This window comes from Eutrigla gurnardus (genome assembly GCF_963514095.1).
Source record: "Eutrigla gurnardus genome assembly, chromosome: 14".
Taxonomy (NCBI): Eukaryota; Metazoa; Chordata; class Actinopteri; order Perciformes; family Triglidae; genus Eutrigla; species Eutrigla gurnardus.
The window spans coordinates 9,738,496-9,758,037 of record NC_139937.1 but is presented as its reverse complement, the minus strand read 5'-3'; the positions used below and the strand labels follow the sequence as shown (position 1 = coordinate 9,758,037).

General features: G+C 41.5%; 1 protein-coding gene across 1 annotated transcript in view; it reads right to left on the bottom strand.

Moving 5' to 3' along the window:
* The window catches only part of triob (trio Rho guanine nucleotide exchange factor b), a 91,221-nt gene that overhangs the window by 19,675 nt on the left and 52,004 nt on the right, over positions 1-19,542 (bottom strand). Inside the window, 23 exon segments of the mRNA XM_084026066.1 lie at positions 1,041-1,140; positions 1,722-1,861; positions 2,734-2,835; positions 3,246-3,436; positions 3,734-3,845; positions 4,248-4,340; positions 4,459-4,548; positions 4,807-4,876; positions 5,023-5,132; positions 5,451-5,517; positions 6,231-6,346; positions 6,704-6,898; positions 7,379-7,501; positions 8,358-8,473; positions 8,655-8,769; positions 8,923-9,072; positions 9,276-9,368; positions 9,456-9,554; positions 10,383-10,502; positions 12,679-12,845; positions 13,353-13,548; positions 17,873-18,047; positions 18,191-18,360. Of these exon segments, the coding sequence (XP_083882192.1) occupies positions 1,041-1,140; positions 1,722-1,861; positions 2,734-2,835; positions 3,246-3,436; positions 3,734-3,845; positions 4,248-4,340; positions 4,459-4,548; positions 4,807-4,876; positions 5,023-5,132; positions 5,451-5,517; positions 6,231-6,346; positions 6,704-6,898; positions 7,379-7,501; positions 8,358-8,473; positions 8,655-8,769; positions 8,923-9,072; positions 9,276-9,368; positions 9,456-9,554; positions 10,383-10,502; positions 12,679-12,845; positions 13,353-13,548; positions 17,873-18,047; positions 18,191-18,360 (2,910 nt within the window).

The following is a 19,542-nucleotide window of genomic DNA, read 5'->3' as shown; positions in this document are numbered from 1 at the left end:
TCACTGCCTCTTGAATGAGAGGTCTCACAGAGAGTCCTCACAGAGAGAGAGGGACAGAGGACACATTCAACAAGTGGGATTGAGACCTAACATTTAAACTTGGGGGGATTGTATGCTTTGAATGTTTATGCTAGCGGTTTTGTCTTTAACTGAGGGAACACTGACTCATTAATTTGTTTTGACACAAGTGGAAAAACACACACAGTGCTCACCTGCTGACCTTTTACATTTGGTTGTATGCTAAATGAGACCACCACAGAGCTGAGCTTAGTGCGAACAGTTAAGTAAACGGTGACAGTCAACCCGCTAAGCTAATTAACTTATTTTGCTGATATCCGGCCGAGCTCGGAACAGTCCAATTGAAGTGTGAAAATAATGACCTCATGTACACTGCTACAGTTTTTAATTAGTGTGACATAAAATTATGTATATTGTTATCAGTGTTTGCTGGTGTGTGTGTGTGTGTGTGTGTGTGTGTGTGTGTGTGTGAGTTGGCTTTACAGTTGCTCATACTGAGCGTAGGAGGACAGGCCTTCTGTGGTGCCATTACCAGATATAACCACGGCCTTTCTCTCTTTCTTTTTCACACACACACACACACACACACACACACACACACACACACACACACACACACACACACACACACACACACACACACACACACACACACACACACACACACACACACACACACACACTCTCACACACATGCATAGCCTCTGTCAGATGGACTGTTTCCTCCTCCTAACACAATCAAACACTTTCACAGGAAACAAATTGAGGAGAGTTGCCTGCATCTAACCAGTGTGCTCTTCTGATGTGTGATGGCATTATATGGACCATTGGACGATTAACTATATACTGACTGAATAAACTGAATAGTGAGGCATGTGAACGGAAATGGAAAACAAAATAAAAAAAATAAAACAGAAAAAATGTGTATTTGGTGCAAGTTCTGCCAAAAATGCTTGGAGATTGTGTGTGTGTGTGTGTGTGTGTGTGTGTGTGTGTGTGTGTGTGCGTGCGTGCGGTCTTACCTTATCACTATCCAGTGTGTTCTGGGATGTCCGTGAGGCGATGGAGATGGTATCCGGTTGGCTGCTGGCGTCTCCCTGGCTGTCGAGCTCTTCTCCATCTCTGCAGGCAGACATTATCAGACATTGGTTATTGAGTTGATATTCTGTTACATGTTTTTTTGGGGGGATTGTAGTGTCATGTTTTTACTCCAGTTTAGTTGCAATGGTTATTCCAAGCTGTAGTCGGCAGCAGTGTGTCATGGTCTTTAATTTGTTTTCATTTGTTTTCATTTACTGTTTTATTTTGAAATTCACTGCTTCTTGTGTCCTGTGTTTGTTTTAATAACCGGACTTTGTGGTGTTCTCTTTTTTGTGTGTAGCACCTGTGTTGTTTTAGTGTCATCAGCCTCACTCGGTTCCCTTTGTTTCTTCCACCAATCATCTCTCAGCCTGCCCTCATGTCTGCCCACCTGTGTGTTGTTGTCAGACTTCTTTTGTATTTAGTCCGTGTTTTATTGTGTCACGTCTACGTTCCATCCTGCCTGTCTTTACTTTCTACTTAGCCACTGCTTGCTTCCTCAATTTTTGTTTCCTTATTGTTTTGTTTATTTGTTGCATGTACAGTATACATTTACCGAATGATAATTCTATAATGGTAAATATAATTAACATTTCAACTCAGAGTAAATACTGTTTTCTTACCGTCTGCCTTTATGTTTAGCTGTAGTGGTCTTCGGGATGTGGATGGGCTCCTTCAGAGCTCCGCGCAGGTGGACCGTTCGCTCCTGGATGACCTCCCGAATATGTTTGATCCAGTCCTGCTTGTTCTCTATACTTGAAGCCTGGGACAGAACACATGATTGAGTCAGACACAGCTGAGTCTTACCAGTTCTAGTGCAGATATCAGCGGTGTTTTGGGACAGACAGAACATTGGATCAACAACAAGAGATGTGAACAGCATTGAAGCTGTTTCCACTTGGCCTGAATGAATTACTTGTTGACCCATGAGGACACAGAGTCAGGCTTAATTAAGCAATTTAGTTCTGTCTAATCCCATGAGTGCTTTGGTTCCTGCAATTTTGTACTTGAGTCTCACGTCCATTTTCAGACACGATGTGACATGACGATCACCGTGTCTCCTCAGGGTTCTACAGGGAGACGCTGATCTCAGTCTCATGTCTATTTACTTCACTGAGCCAATGCAACACTGTATTTAGTAATGACTACGCTTGCCGGTGTCTTCTCTTCCTTCTTTCCTTAGCAACCAGCAGCACCAACGTGCATTGACACCATGTTACATAAACCACAGATTAACATGGTCGTCAGAAGTTATGTAATAAGACAGATAGTTGAACAACACATATTCACGTATCGTTATGCATACAAGCTTTATACAAAATATTGTTTGCCCTCTTTGTCAGCATCTACATCTACACAAACACGCTGCATAAAACATTGCTTCTGATTCCTGCAGAAGGGGAATCATATGAGGGTGTCTTTTTTACACTCCTGAGCGGTACAGAGCTGGAAGTGGAGCTAAAGCTCCTTATGAAGCAAAAATTGTTTGGTTCTCATGTCTAACTTGATCTTTTATATCAGATATTGTTGCACAATGTTTAAAAAAAGAAAAAAGCTAAAAGTTTAATTCAATTATGGACCCAGTAACCAAACATTGACCCCTTATCTTCACCATTAAAATGAGCAGCTTCATACCTTGAGGACGATCTTGTTGTCAGAAGTCGGAGTCCTGCCCACCCACAGGGCAAACTTACACGGGTCCCCCTCCACATGTTCAGTCACACCAAGCTCCGATGTCTAAGAGGGTGAACAAGAAAAATGTGCATGATGCATAAACAATAAATACAATAACATGCGTTAACAATGTGTGAGCAAAAGAAAAACAAAACCACAAAATTGGTCTTCTAATCAGGTTGGCTCAAGCCTCAATTTATATGTGAAAATGTTAATTTGACCCCCATATTCTGATATGACCCGAGGAATGTTATGACAAAATGACAACACAATGTGTAATCAATACACAGAAATGTAAAATAACTATAATTACTGGTATATAATATCATTGTGTGATATTTTGCATTTCAACATTTTAAATGATGCCTCCATAGCTTTTTAACATCATCCATAAATAGCCCCAGTTTCACTGGGCATCTTGTAATGTATCTGATTTATCTGCTGTCTTATTTCTGGATGGGACAATTACTTACAAAGAGCTTGCTCTTGTACAGGTACTTGCTGCGGCCGTTGGAGTCTTTGACGTCTTTGCTGAAGACCAGGGACATCTCGAAGAGGAAGAGGTGTCGCTCGCGACCCTTCCGGATCAGAGTCTTGGGATCCCACACCTGGAAGGACTCCTGAAGTATCAACTCTCCTTGGGAGTCTATGTTGCCATCGAACCCTGATGTAATGAAGGGAAGGGGGGAGAAAGTCATTTAGAGGTGTACAAACGTGCTTAGAGGGAATGGAAAAAGATGAATGACGTTACTGCTGACTCACAGCTGAGTCATTTGTGTTGAATGTTAGCGACATGATTACACAATTACGATCCACTCAGACACTCAGAAATCACTCAGTGAAAAGAAGCGATCAAAAAAAGGTTAGAGGTTCCATGAGTAGCAGCGGTGTGTGTGTGTGTGTGTGTGTGTGTGTGTGTGTGTGTGTGTGTGTGTGTGAGGGTGTGTGTGTGTATATCTACCATCCAGCATAGAGAGGTGCATGGCATCGTTGGCTCTCTTGGGGACGCTGAGCATGACTTCCAGACCATCCTTAATCTCCCCTTTACCCTCCTCACAGCATGTCAACAACTCCTACAGCAGTAGAACACACACAGTGATCATCAAGATACAAACCCCATTAGGATCTTTTAAAGGATCAACTTCCTACTGTGTGCATTTTTTTGTGTTTGCCTGCAAAAGTGAGTAATGCGAGGCCAGATATTGACCCGGTTTCTATGACGCACATGTCTGGAATATATTACACTATATAATAATTGATGAATAATGCACAATTCATCAATAATACATTTTTATTAGAATATGCTTTAAGTGCTGTATAATTATAGTTATATATGTGTACATATATACATACATAATAATGTGTTATGATTGTTGGTATAAAGCATTATGGATACTTATGAGTGCTTGTATCTATAATTACAGAGCGCTGTGAGCAGATTATACTGCATAATAAATGTGTTTGTAATGCTGTACCTTGAGAAGGAGCTGGTATTTAGTGATCCTCTGGACTGGTTTGATCAGGTAAGAGGAGATGGAGTTGGCCAGGCGATGTCTTTGCTGGATTTCCTGCAAATCAAAAAGGAGAAAGAGATGTGTGTCTTACAGGAGCTACTTTCTTGATCATTCTAAAAGAACTCTAATATCGTAACTTATTGTTCAACAAGCAGCATTGGTAGTTACTCACATCAAAGTAGGGTCCGGCATGTTCCAGTATGAGCTGAGTGGAGTCGGGCTTGTTCTTACAGTAGTTCACATACATCTGGAACTTATCCGCCTTAAATGAAGACAGAATATCAGAACTTTACTCACAAGTTTCTGAGAGTCTTGAATGCAAAATAACAACTTTAGAAAAAATGTAATCCTCCATTTGTTAAGTGTACAGTATATGTTTTGTTATTTAAACTTCCAGTCATATAAGAAACAAACGCTGATGAAAACGGAACAAATTGATGGTACAATTTTGCAATAATTGAGGGGTGAGGAACACAAATACAAACTGAAAAATTAAAGTCACAACTTGTAGATCTCGTACCCAAGTCACAAAACAATGGCCGACATCCTCTGGAAGCTGCTCATACTTCTCCAACTCCTTCAGGAAGATACTGTACAGAGACGGAAAGATTTATAGTCAGACGATCAAAAGCTGAGCAACACATTGGAAAAGGATTTCCACTTGGAATGCATCATCTTGAACCAAAATGAACAGATGTTGATGAAACAGAATATTGCAGATAACGACACTACTGACTTGTGATGAAACTCATAGAGGTCCTGCATGTTCCCAAAAATGATGTGTTCCTTGTTAACAATACCAGGAGGAATCTCCTCCACGCCACTGGTCATCTCCCACAGGTACGTCTGCACACACACACACACACACACACACACACACACACACACACACACAGTAAGTAAATACAAAGAATAGGATCTAATAAAAGTTACATATGACCAATAAAAATAATAAAATACACAAAGGAAAAAAAAGGTGAAAGTGTAAAAGAAAAAGTGTGACTAATTTGAAAAGTATTATGTAACCAGTTTTAAAGGAAAATGGTCATGAAATATAAGCAAGTTAAAACTAAGATAATGACAACAACATTTTAAAAATCACAGCTGAGTTATAAAAATGAATAACATAATATAAAAAACAGTCAGTTTACTACTGATACTTACATCCATACATTCCCGTAGGTCTCTGACGTATGTTTTCTCTGTTTGAATCAGCTCAGCCATTATAAATCTGAAAGGTCATGCACATTGGGAGAATGAGGTGCTGTACTGTAGTTGACCAACTATGAATAAAACAACAACCTGTGGTGTAAATACAAAATAAAACAAAACATATTAAACATTTTTAAAATAAATTCAACGCTGCCTTTCTGTTTCTATTTTCTTTGCTGCTGTGGTCCCGTAGCACTGTTGCTACATTACACCTCCCTTATGGCTCACGTATAGCTTGTGAATATATATATATAACATGTACTGTCATTTACAGGCTGTCCTTGGTCTCCGTCCTGTATGAGTTCCCCCCATAAACCATTTAAAACTAATTACCAAAGATATTCTATCGAGCATGAGGAACACTGAAACATTTTGTGATAAATTCTCATATGGCACATTTCGGCTCTGCCTCCTCTCACATGCACCATAAATCCCATCACCATTTCTTTACACACTTGATTGGATGCGAAGATTTCAGCATTTCATGCTCATGTTCTCATGTTCACTGGGACATTAAACTCCACATTATCGTTAACCCAAACATTTTGAAATGAAAGCCTGGCGGCAGCTATGAAATATTAATTGGAAAAAAAAAAAATGTTTTCATATGTCTGCAAGGAATTACTGACTTATTCATCCAGGCAGTTTTCCAAGCCTGCGTAGGAAACCTGTGATGCTGAACATCAGGTGGCGTTCAGGAGAGAGCATGCGTGGGGAACATCTTGCACTTACTCTTTCCTCCGCGCTGACTTTCTCTTCTCCTCGTTGAGTTCGTGGGCAGCATCCCTCAACTTGACCTCTGACCCCGGGGCACTGGCTGGGATGATGTCCAGTTGCAGCCCTTTATTCTGAAAAGGCATAACAGGCATGGCGGTCATTCATGAGTCAGCACGCCAGCGAGTGACATATTTGCTTTCTCTTAGCACCAGTTTATTAAAAACCAGCGCGTGGGCGATAGCGTTTAAATAGGGACACGAGTGATAGAAGGTGACATACAATCTACAATCATTGTATGATATTTATTCATCACATAAAACATGATTTTGTTTTAATCTCATACTAGGTTATATCCTTATTACTATAACCTGTGCCGGACATACTGTATCAACAGCATCGATTCAAGGTTTTAGGATAAAGTATACAAGTTTGTGAAAACACATACAGAAGAACAGAGCTTTTTTTACTGATCAATGGCGTTCACTCACAGCTTTGTTGGAGTCGGAAGAAATGCCAAGCGCCGTTTCCAGGCAGGTTCGGTATTTGTCCATGCGGAGAGAGAAGTCCCTGTAGCGCTTGTCCACCGAGGACACCCATTTCTTTATCTCCAGGGCATGGGCGTGGCCCTTGTCACAAAACCCATCCGCCAGCTGGATCAACAGCTTTACCCGCTCTTTGGTTTGCTGTCAATAGAGACACATTTAGGGAGGGGGATAGAGAGAAAAGAGAGGTCCAGAGAGCCAGGGCCGGCGCAGGGAAGGTAGATAAGAGAGAGAGAGAGAGAGAGAGAGAGAGAGAGAGAGAGAGAGAGAGAGAGAGAGAGAGAGAGAGAGAGAAAGATAGAGAGAGAGAGAGAGAGAGAGAGAGAGAGAGAGAGTTGGGAATCAGTGTGTCGCTTAATGGACACAATAGCTTGTTATCTAACACAATAACAGTGACACAGCGATGAGGAACAGGGACAATACGCTTCCCTGGGAATGGGCCTCACAGAAGAGCACAGGACTGTGCGAACAAACACACAAGAGCAACAGACACACAACTACGCACGCACACACACACACACACACACACACACACACACACACTGAAGGCTCTATCCTTCACACCTTCTTTTACACGTTAACAGATCGGACAGATTTAAGCATAAATGCACACAAACTCACCTTTGCTGTGATCTGGAAGTCTTCGTGCTCTTTCAGCAGCTCCTGTGTGTGGTGAATGCTGGAGCCGGTGGATGTGTGTGTGGACAGGTAAAACTCCCCAGTGTCATGGATCCACTCCAGGGCCTGAGGACACAACCAATCACAAGTGGGTTCATTTACACTGCAGGGATTTTAGTTATACAATGTTACACAGGGTTATATTAGCTATCCAAATCTGGACACCCTGTACATGTTGGCACACTAGGAACTTAACTACAATAGAGTGAAGGGATGGTTCAAACTCACCATCATCCCTTTCAGCTTCTCCTATCTAGTTTATATTTGGACTAATCAGGGTTTGATATAGTATTTCCCACTGTATAGTTTACCTTTAAAAGACCTTCATGGTGTCCCCTGATAGAATTCATTTTAAAAACAACAATATTATACAGGAATTAGATGTTTAAAAATCTGTTACCACTTTTCTGCATTCAGGTTGCAAAGGTCCTACTTAGTTTCTATTTTCTGTTTCACGTCTGTGTAATTTATTTTAGGACAGTTTCCTGACCAGCAGGAACAGAACTGGACCAGTCAAACTGTGAGACCAGAAAGCGTTTTGGCCCTGGGGATAAAACCTGGATCGCCCTAGAATAGCCATGTCCTAGAAACATCTATGATGTCATCTGATTTTATTGGCGAAGTGCATTGCCGTGTGTCTGTGCTGTGCTATTCGAACACCACAAGAGGGAGCAAAGTGTCTGTATTATAACAGCATCAGACCTGAAACACAAGGTTTTCAAAAAGACGGACGAATCATGATGATGGACGTTGCAGCTATATGCTGAACTGAAACGAGCCAACTTGTTGACTTAGTTCCAATACAAACAGGATTCTCATTTCTTCTTCCTCTGACTGACACAATGTACTGATCTGCTCAGCCTAACTTTTTGCAAGTGCGCATACAGTACAGTTCACATTAATCATAATAATAAGGACACACCTGCTTAGCGCTGCGTTCAAACACCACATACTGCTGGCACTGGTCCAGCCTCCTCTTCCTCATGGTCCAGAAGTGGAGCACTCTGTTCTCTCTCTGCAGCAACTCATTCAGGATGTCTGATGATAAAACACAAGCACAAAAATAAGCTGTTTTACAATATACAAGACATGTGAATTATGTAAATAAATGAAGAAACTGTGGATAAAGATGGGTTAATACGCTGTTAAACAACTGGATTTAACTTCGTTCAGATAAGATGCAGAGAAGATGAAGGAGATTATTGCTGCATCTACTTACTCTTAACCTGAGTCTCTGGAGCTTTAACGTGTGACAACATGCCGGGCATGTTGACGCTGTTCCTGTGCAGGTACTTCAGGAAGACGTCAGCATTTCGCCTGGCTAACGTGCAGGCCTGTCAGTGTGCAGAATGAGAACATGCGTCACTTACAGGTTCAATAATAATATCCTGACTAAAAAATATAAGACATTAGGATCACTCAGATAAAAAGAAACTTGGCATGTCTTTTCTCAAATATAAATTTTGATATATCTTCTTCTTTCTCACCTTGAGAAATGCCTCTTTCTGTTCCAGATGTTTGCTGATCATAGGGGTGACATGGTCCGACTCACTGTTCGGGCCCAGTTTATCAGCACCACCACACCAGTCTTCTTCTCTCTTATACTCCTGCTCCAGGCTTTCTAACACACTGCACACCTAAAACATAGATGATGATATATGACATAAATAGCAATGCTACGCTGACTTTCTCCTGCTCCGGGCTTTTATGCAACCTGTGAAACCACATTCTTGAGAGCATTTTTAATATCTGGAACAAGCTTTCCAGATCTATTGATGTTCACAAAGCAGAGTGTAAATCTCATTATCCTTCTGGCTCAAACTCCCCCCTCCCTCAGTACCTGTTCAGAGGTCTTGTAGAAGGCCACAGACGCGTTAACCAGCTTGAGTCGGTCCTCCATCTTCAGCATCAGCTGCTGCCAGTGGTCTGCCACCTTTAAGTCAAACAAAACCAATCAGTTCACCACTTGCATTATTCACATATCTTGTCGAGTTGTATTAACATGGTAAAAGAGCAATACCCTTTCTGCACAGTCTCTGATCATATCCATGTCGTAGTGGTTTGCCTGGAGGAGGGCTTCAGCTTTCTGCTGTACCTGCAGGGCACTCTGATGGGTTTTCTGCATGGGGGATAAAAAAATAAAACAATGAAATCCACAAATTATATTCATGTTGATGTTACTAGAGGAAAGGCAGAATGAATAAAAGGAGTGTGCGATTGCAGCCGTGTCACACAGAATGTCCTGGAATGAGCATTTTGGAGTGTAAATGACATAGGGAAGTTCAAAAAGTAGGAAGAAATCTGGTCATTTTTGTGTTTGGATTCAGAGACGAGAAGAAAGGTAAACAGAAGGAGATAAAAAAAAAAAAAAAAGAACCAATGGCTTCCTGCCAACTTTGGTAATGTCGGGGGAACTGTCAAGGAGGACATTCCCACATCACTTACTCTTTTCTCAGCACGCAGGACCCATTGTGGGTTTCAAGGACTACAGTAATGGCATGCACGTTAAAATTCAAGTCTCGCATAAGCAATAATCATAAACACAGCTTTCTCCTTCTTCTGTGTGTGTGTGTGTGTATGTGGGCTCTGGAAAAGTAGGTCAGGTGCAGGCCTGCATTAAAATCAGCCAGGCTTGACAGAGTATCAGTAGTAAAGAGAGAATGGAAATGAAGGCGAACGGTGTATTAGTTATTCATAATTCCATTTCATGTGTGACTTGTGATGAGAAGGGGGAGGCGGTGGAGACACACGTGAACCCGATATGACTTTTGGAAACGCAAAAAAAGGTAGAAGGATGAAGCATGCAGAGATGAGCAACGAAAAGTGGATGAGGATATGTAGGGCGTAAAAAGAGAGATACTGGAAGTATGAATGTTGCTTCTAGATTCTCCACAAACAGAGGGGCTGAAGAGTGTAAGACTACACATGTTCTTTTTTTTAAATTTACCTCTATTGCATGTTGGAATTGTTCATGTTCCTTCTGCAGCTGTTCGGCTTCTTGTAACGAACTGGCTGTGATCAGACCAGCGTTCAGCATGGACTCGCCATTACGGATCCAACCCAGCACCTAAAACACACACAGATACACACAACGAGCTTTGTTATTTTTCACTCTTTAAAAAACACAAAAAAAGGGCTGGAATGATTTTGTACTAATTATTTGTATGTAAAAAAAAAAAATCATCCATATTTTCCCCTTGTATCCTCACTGCTCCTGTGACTCTTTTTAACTTGCACACGTTTCTCTACCTGCGTACGTTATCTTCTCCCGAGTCCTCCCTCCCCTCCGTTGCTAACACACACCCTGTTTTGCACATATGCGCCTAGATAAACACAAAATTCCATTTGGCAAGAGTTTTTTTTTAGTTCTAGTTTCTGGTTCTAGCCAAAGGGCATGTTAAACACAGTCTGTCAAAGACACCTCACTCTCTCTCTGACTCAGCAAGCACACCTGCTGTGTGGGTGATGGGCAGAGCTGCAACCGAAGCTTGGCTATAAAAGTGATGATGCATCACAGCTCTGACTCCTGTTTTTCCGTAACTTCAACAGAGCCTATGAATATCAGTATGTGACGATAATATTACATGAACAAACAGTTGCAACAGATCATCAGATTTAATGATTTATCTGCATGGCATGGCATACCGTTGGATTTAATCATATATTCCATATATTTCATCATACCAGTACAACTGACCTCACTTTACTGTGCTTTTATCTTTGCTCAATACATAATCGCTATTCTCAAACCGTGCTGTTTCATAATGCCATATAGAAAGCAGTTCTAACAAGTAACAACTTCTCTGTTTGGTACATTTGAAGTGGAAAAAAGAAATCCTCTGGCCAGGATTGAAAGGCTATGATATTTATAAATAAATCATCTGCAGAAGTTTACAGGCTACAATTACCAGATTATGGTTGAGTCCAACTTTAGTCTAACCGGGTTGCAGTAACTTCCCAGGACGTACAGCAGAGGGTATAATAGCCGGTCTTTGTAAGGGAACAAAGGTGCAGAAGCAGTGGATCTGTATTTTACACTACAATCTGAGAAATCCATGTAAAAAAACTAAATTATACATTAGTTTGTGATGTGTGCCCGAAGTGGTTTAAATGTGTTTAACAGCTTAAAAACCAGAAGCCACATCTTAAGACACTTCTGCTTTATAAATGAAATTAGCAGAGGCATTATAAAGGTTTCAGTAACAGCCCCTAGCTGCAGATATAGCACCGCCTCTCTGTGGGAAGATGAGTAAAAATAACACCGGCACCATACTGGCATCACACTATCATCTTACAGTCAGATCTGTTCAATCAATACAATGGCACTGCACCTTCTGAAACGTTCTGCTGCCCCGTCATCATTTTGGTTATTGTTAATCTCAATTTCATGTCTGCCACTATTTCAGTTCAATTTGTCATTAATCCACGTTATGTTGAAACATAAAGCCTGTTATTATTCGGCTGCACCACTGTGATAACAGGCGTGGTTCTGCAAATTGGCACCGTGTTTGTTTTTCTTTTCGCTTTCAAACATCAGTAGGCTGAATTGCAAATGCACATTTTTTTCGCTTTGACTTAGTCAGCTGCTGAATATATTTATCCTCCCCAAAAACGAGTTCTGTTGCTTTTCACTGACAGAAAAAAGAAACTTAAAAATGAAATCTCTTTCCCTCCCAATCAAGTCAGATTCCATTCGACCCATTTGTCACCATCTTCATTCTCTCTTCAAGTCAGAAATATATACCGACATAGAAATGCAGCGAGAAGGAGAGGGGGGAGGGGGGGGACACAGGATGAGTCATCCACCCATGGTCATGTACAGACAGAACGTAGTGCAGCCTTTTAGCACTTCAACACACGCTGCTATAATATCACAGCACGCTGTAGCCATTCATTGTCAGAATGGCTTTCAACATGTCAGTTTGACCTCAGCATTACACACAGCTTGAGCTACATCAATTTGTGAAATACCACACACGTGAGCAATCATATTACATGAGCTCTATTTTCACTTCCAATAGCCTTCCATATCGTAAATCAAACATGCTCTGAGTACATGTTTCAGCTGTTAGAAAACAGCGTTTGTCGGTTTAACACAGGAGTTATTCTGTTCATCAGTAAAAAGCCTATCTCTTTGTAGCGTTTTTTGTTTTTTAATTTTTTTAATTGGCTTAAAATACACCTTCCAAATCACTGATTCAAGGCTGTGTCACTCTTGTTAAACTCTCACGTCCTGTCCGTACCTGTTTGACTTCGGCCTGCAGATGCCTTAATTGGACACACTGCTCCAGATGTCTCCTGTGCTGCTCCGCTGCCAAGTCCAGCTCCTGCTGCTTCTCGTGGAGGAACTCCAGCAGGTCCTGGACCCGTGTGGCCATGTCCACGTCTCTGTCGCATAACAGCTCCACCCCTGCACACAGTATATGTTTTGTCTTCTTGCTGTTCTGTTACTGACAAGGGCAAATTGGTGTTGAATAGATGTATTTAACAGTTCTGAGTACAACTCTGCTCTGTGCTGATGCTATATGTGGAAGTACAGGGAGAGGTATAAAATATGAATTTCATGAGTGTACTTTGTGTATTCATAAATGGCAGACAGCTTACATTTTTAATACCATAAAGCCATGCCGACTGTGAAACGCTGATCTTGTGAAAGCTGAATAAAAAGCTTCATTTCAGCACAATTTTTTTTTTTTAATGACAAATTTAGCATCGACATAATCTGTTCTCCCATTTTAGTCCTGCATTGTGGACCAGTCGTGATGGTAAATGATTGTATGCTACGGAGGAGGCTCTGCTACAATGAAGGCAGCCATGTAGCTGGTAGTAGCAGTGTAGCTGGCTGACTGCAGAGCCAGATGTTTGCATCACATCATAGACCATTTGGCATCCAGTCTGTTTCTGTTCCCTTACTCACCAGACGCCTGGACCTCTGTGACATACTGCAGCAACTCTTGTCCCTGGTGGATCACGTCAAAGGTGAGGTTGTTCATGGTGAGCGCCTTGTCGGCATGGTGCTGTAGTCTTTGCTCGGCCAGCGTCAGGTCCTCGGTGTCAAATTCACTCATCTGCTGGGACAGTTCCTCGTTCCATGACTCCAGGTCCGAGATGATCTGACAAGGGGGGAAGAGGGTTTCATGCAAATATGATACCAAGACAACAAGATGCAGTAAATCAAGAAAAGCCATTTCATTATACGCTGCTTTTTATGATTCAGAGAATTGTTTGAATACCGAGTCAGACAGTGTATTAACTGTAAGCCACCTCCCTGAGCTGACTGCCATAATAACAGATAACATATTACACTGGTGATGCATGGCTGGTACAGCAGATGTACTGAGAAGTCGGTGCTTGTCTCTGACTGCCCACGCAGACTGAATCATGACACCAGGGGCACCTTGATCCTGGCACCACCCAGCACTGTCTGTCAATGTTTTCTTTTTTTTTTAACAATCTCAGGAGGTCTTAATTTTAGAATTGACCCACCTCTTGCTCTGGGGGCATAAATATAAATGATCAACATGGCAGACGCTTTATTTAATTTACCTGAAAAGATAATCAGGTCTTCATTTCAGGCAGACTGTTACTGGAGGCTGTTTTTGATTACAATTTCCTCATTTTTGGAAGTAAGTTCAAATGAGAGGAGGTGCAATATTTGCGAAAGGTGAAATGTGCCAAAACACCAAAAAATCCAGGCCTACACATACAATTCTAGCAGATTTAAGAAAATATCTTTGTTTGGGACAGATCACAAAAAAATCACACTGTAATCACTTAATAATGTTGCATCAATGTTTTCATTCCCTCTAATATTGCAAATCAGATCGTAATTTGTTTCTAAATTGTTCAGCCCTAGTAATAAATACAGTCACTGCTGTTGCTGTTGAGAACTCTCTTTCCTGGAAGTGTGGAACATCTGCAGGAAGTGCTACGTTTCATCAAAATCCCCATCAGAAGAAGAAGTTTCATATAGCAGATAAGATCAGAGTTGGTGGAGAGCATTGTTTCTGGTAAAAAAAAGAATGCTGTGAGTTTATTGTACTGAAGGAAATAGATGCATGGAGAAGATATCGAAGATATTGTTCAGGTATCGGTAATTTAATCATGTTGGACTGCATGTGGAATGTTGGAATAGACTGATCCACTGGCTTTCAATTGGGATCTGGTGTGTTCATGTTACATAAGCACCCTTGAGATTGACATTTACAGTGACATTTACTCACCAAAAACAAAACCGATCAAATTTCAACATTCGTGCTCTCAGCTACTTTAGTGACACGTTTCAAATGGTTTGAACCCCAGTGTCCTGCATTCAGCTGTTCTGTAACCTTATCAACTAATGTCAAAAATGTGTCCATTTGAAATGTGTAGAGTTGTCATGTCCTGACAACTGGGCATCTATCATAGCTACATTAAGTAATGGGAATATGTCATGCAGCAACAGTGATAACATTTCATCCGTGTTTATAAAGGAAAATGAGAGGCTTTGGCAGCTGTCCTCACTGCCATCTTATGCTTTTAAACCTTCAACAATGGGGGGAGATGGTGCACTGATAGCTCAGTGGAAGAGTTGGCGCCGCATGTACCGAGGCTAAGTCCTCACTGCAGATGTCTCCCCAGGTTTGAATCCACCCGGTGGTTTCCTCCCTTTCACTCTCAAGCTGTACAGTGAGTTTCAATATGTGACAGCATGCTATTTTTTATTTCCACTATCTCTTGCTAGAACTAATACAATCCTGACAATGTATGTTAGATACAAATGCAATGACAACAGAATATAAAGTTTGAACAGAAGTACAGTAAATAGACTTTTCCAATTAGGAACAAATAGTCCATATAATGCACTTTGCCTTTGTTCTCTCTAATTTCTCTCTTCCACTCGGTTTCTTAGGACAAACTGTGCTTCTTTCTATTTCTCATGATACGGATGATGAAGTCTGAGTCAAAGCAGCTATCAGTATTAATTGTCAGGTTTATCTCCAAACACCAGCATGAAGCCACAGTTTCACCACGAACAATTATTCTTTTGGCTCCGGTCCGCGGTGCAAGCACAGATATAGTCCCAGTGTGGACACTAACAGAGGGATGTGCACTTTCCTCAAAGACAAAATTAATGAAACCACAAATGCCTTAAGGAACAACAGCTAATTTGGCTTTTAAGTATTTCTAAAATGTAAAATCTACAAAAAAAAACAAAAAACGAAAAAAGGGTAAACCTTTTTTTTTTTCACAATAAAAAGCAATATTCTCTGTTCTTCTTGGCTTCCACGGAACAAAAATATAACATCTCTCCAATCATCATCATTGGGATTTTACAACTATGGCAACAACGTAGAAACTTACCAAGCACCCATGTGCGCTCCCCTTTCCTCTCCTCTTGCAGTTGAGTAAAATGCCCTCTGTGTGCAAAAAGACCATCTCCCTCAGCTACCAACTCTGTGGAAGCTAATGGAGGAGACAAGTATCCTCTTTGACCACGTTGTTGCTGTTGTTGTTGTTTTTACTGTGGTGTGCACTGACACACACCTAATCGTCAGAGGTGAAAGTATTGTGAGACAAGCAAATGTCTCACCTCAACCCCTCGCCTCACCTCGAAGACACACCCCCATTCAGGAGGGTGTGTCACAGTGCATGTGTGTGTGTGTGTGTGTGTGTGTGTGTGTGTGTGTGGATAGGGAGTGGAGGCAGACAAATGCCTCCTCCACCCATCTTCATGCTCGAACACTGTGTCATATCAATCCTTTGTTTATGTGTGTGTGTGTGTGTGTGTGTGTGTGTGTGTGTGGGTGGGTGTATTTCAGTGTTTGGCGCGAGCAATTAGCAGATTCGCCGTTCCCTGACTCGACACGCAGAGCTAACACAAGACTTATCTGTTCTTTTGGACTTTAAAATACCGACACAAAAGACTTTAAACCAACCATCAACAACATCCACCAGCACACAGGAGGAGAATTAATACGCGAGCAGACATGTAATAAAACACCATATACTTCCACACCATGCACAATGTGGAGTTGATGGATTTTAACAACAGCAGGCCTAGAAAAACAATAATTATTAACGGTCTGGCCAAAAATGAGATCCATTAAATCAGGTTTGGCAGGTTTTTTAACATTTAACTGCAGATGTTGCGCATTTGAATCCACAATCATAAAACGTGGGTCTACAGCCGTGAGAGGCTGTACCTAACTGTTGATACATCTTAGCTTAGCAAGTTAGCATGCTCACATTTGCTAGTATGCAATTAACACAAACTACAGTTGAGCCTGATGGGAATAGCCTTATTTTTCAATCCATCCAGTTGTTGATACATTTCACAAAAAACCCAAATGTGAACGTCATGGGGCACTAGTGGAACAATTACTCATTGGGGGTAAAATGTTAGGGATCAAATGCCGTTCTCACATTACGCTGGTGATTCGATTATTATTAAAAACCATATTATATATAGACATACTTTCCACCTACTTTGTAGTTACACTATAAAAAGCCATATTTTCCTCAAAGCCTTTTCTTCCAAAGTGGAAACATGGTATGGTTCAATAAATCAGATTTGACAGCCATGCTAAACATTACGAGTAATATGAAAAATAAACTTCAAATGCGCAATTATGATATCTGAGCACCAGCCAAGAAACGCATTCACTGTCACAGTGGGGCGTTAAGGAATTAGTGGTTACAATGCAGCCAGTTTCTGGTGGCGGAGGAAGAAACAAAAATGGGAATGAGTCAGTAGATGAGATGCATCAAGTGGAACTACACTGTTTTTTAAATGTACCACATGTGAGACTACCGATGTGAATTCAATCAAGCTTTAAGCCAGCAGGAATCCTCACTACAGGACTGAACCCCACTTTCAATATGAAACGGTCCAACAGCTCAGAGTCACAGTCATTTTGGTTTTACAATGTGTCCCTTGCAACAAGGAAGTGATCTTTTTTGCATTTAAGAAGAAAAAAAAACAAAAAAACTACTAAGCCAATAAGACAAAAGAGAATGGTGCAATAGGTACATATATATCTGTCACTCCCCTTTTCTCAACTTGTCAAATTCTATTTTCATGCAATTCAATTATATTTTCACCTCCACACTTTGTCTTTCTTTTTCTTAAGAACCATAAACACCTTTGCATTCTGCTTTACATCTCAACGTCACCCTTTCATCCACCACCTTCTTCCTGAATGCAAGTTTATACTGGTCAACCTCTGATGTTTTTCATCTCTTTTATCTATTAGTTCTTTCTCACAATACATTTCATCCACCATCCCCTCCACCTCTCTTTTGTTCTCTTAACCCTCTCCAACCCTCGAAGGAAGAAAGTCAACTTCTGTGGCTCTCTTTCTCTGTTCACTCTGACTTTTGCCTGAACATCACAGGATAAAGCAAAAAAAAATAACTATTCATCATGCACCCAGCTTTCAACTCCTGCCTACTCACGTCGATAGCATCCCTCTCAAAGATGCGGAGCTGCAGGAAGAGCTCCAGTTTGATCTTCCTTTCTTGGAACAGCTCCTCCATCTGGCCCTGGGCCTCATCCAGCTGCTGCAACACACTCTCGATGTGGGCCATGGAGCTGTTGTGGGGGGTCTTGTTGCTCGAGATGGCCGAGTCTCTGTGGAGAGGTACAAGAAGTTATTTTCTGTGATACAGGAATGCTGTGATGTTGTCAATCTGACTATTCTGGACCAAACTTGTGTTAAGATAGTGTATATTAAACATATGCAGACATAGTAGTGTAGCATTAATATTTGTCACCTGAGCTGTTGAATGAGATCCTCGCCCTCTTTGATGACATTGACAGTAGCCTGCAGGGTGGTCTGCTGCTGCTGGCCGAAGCGCTTGATCAGGTCCTGCACCGCTTCCACAGACTCTGCGTACACGTCATCCAGCAGCTCCTTCTGAAGCTCCTCTAACCACGTCCACAGCTAACAAGGATTGACAGGGACGGCAAGTCAGTTAGAACGCAGAGCAACTGCAGTGTACACCGAAAGAAAGACAAAAAAAGCAGGAAGCAAACCAAACATTCCTGTTGTGAACAGAGTACACATGCTGAAGGGGGGCGGGGCAGATACACAGAGCTCTGGGAGTTAAACACAGATGTAGGAATCGATAGACAAGCTGCAGAACGGACGGACAGAAGACGGGAGAGGGAAATGAAATCTGACCAGTTCTGCTCAAAGCTGGTGTTTTGTGAATGGTCATCTTTGTGACAGATTTACCATCTGGGTAAATTGGCTCAGTGTACTAAAGCCCTGGCACACCATCCAGGCTGCAGGGTAGAGACCCTGGCACTCACGGTTAGTCCAACACCCATACTGACTGCTCAAATACATGCCTGCCTTTGGTACCGCGTTACCATCACCCACTTAGTCACATATAGTATGTTACATCATACCTGACATCTGCATAGACATGGACACTGTTGTTTGGCAACCAACTACACAAATGTCTTTTTTTATTAAAACAATTTATTTCAGATTCGGCTAGACTAGCATTGTCAACGTTTAGTGGAAGAAGAATATGGGTTTTCAACCGTAGCATGTATACACTCAAAATATTATAGTAGGTAAACTAGTCACACATGTTGAATTATTAACAATTATAGCAATGACCAAGAGGTTGCCTTTGGAGTAATTTAATCTTTGTACTTCATGAATATCAGAGCAGATTAATCTCCTCTCTTGCATTGTAGTTCATCCTCTGTCACCGCCGTGAACTCTCTGGTGCCTTTCAACATGCTGGACTGCAGCCAAAGGCTTCTACAGAACTTGAAGTGGTGATGGGCAGAAGAGTGGAAGCATTCACACACACACACACACACACACACACACACACACACACACACACACACACACACACATGAACACACCAAGGCTCATGCATACACAGCGGCCTGCATCAGAGTGAGCTGACAGATGGGATGAAGGAGAAGAGTCCATATGGACATTAAAGACTAGCTTCATTAATAACACCTTGGATGAGTCCGTGTAAACAGGATGTAGTGTTAACAAATGCAGAGCAGGAGTACTATGTCAGTGCGGAGAGGTTGACTCTGACAGTCAAAGATGTTTAGGAGAGGAATTACGGGAGTGGTGCAGTAATTAGCA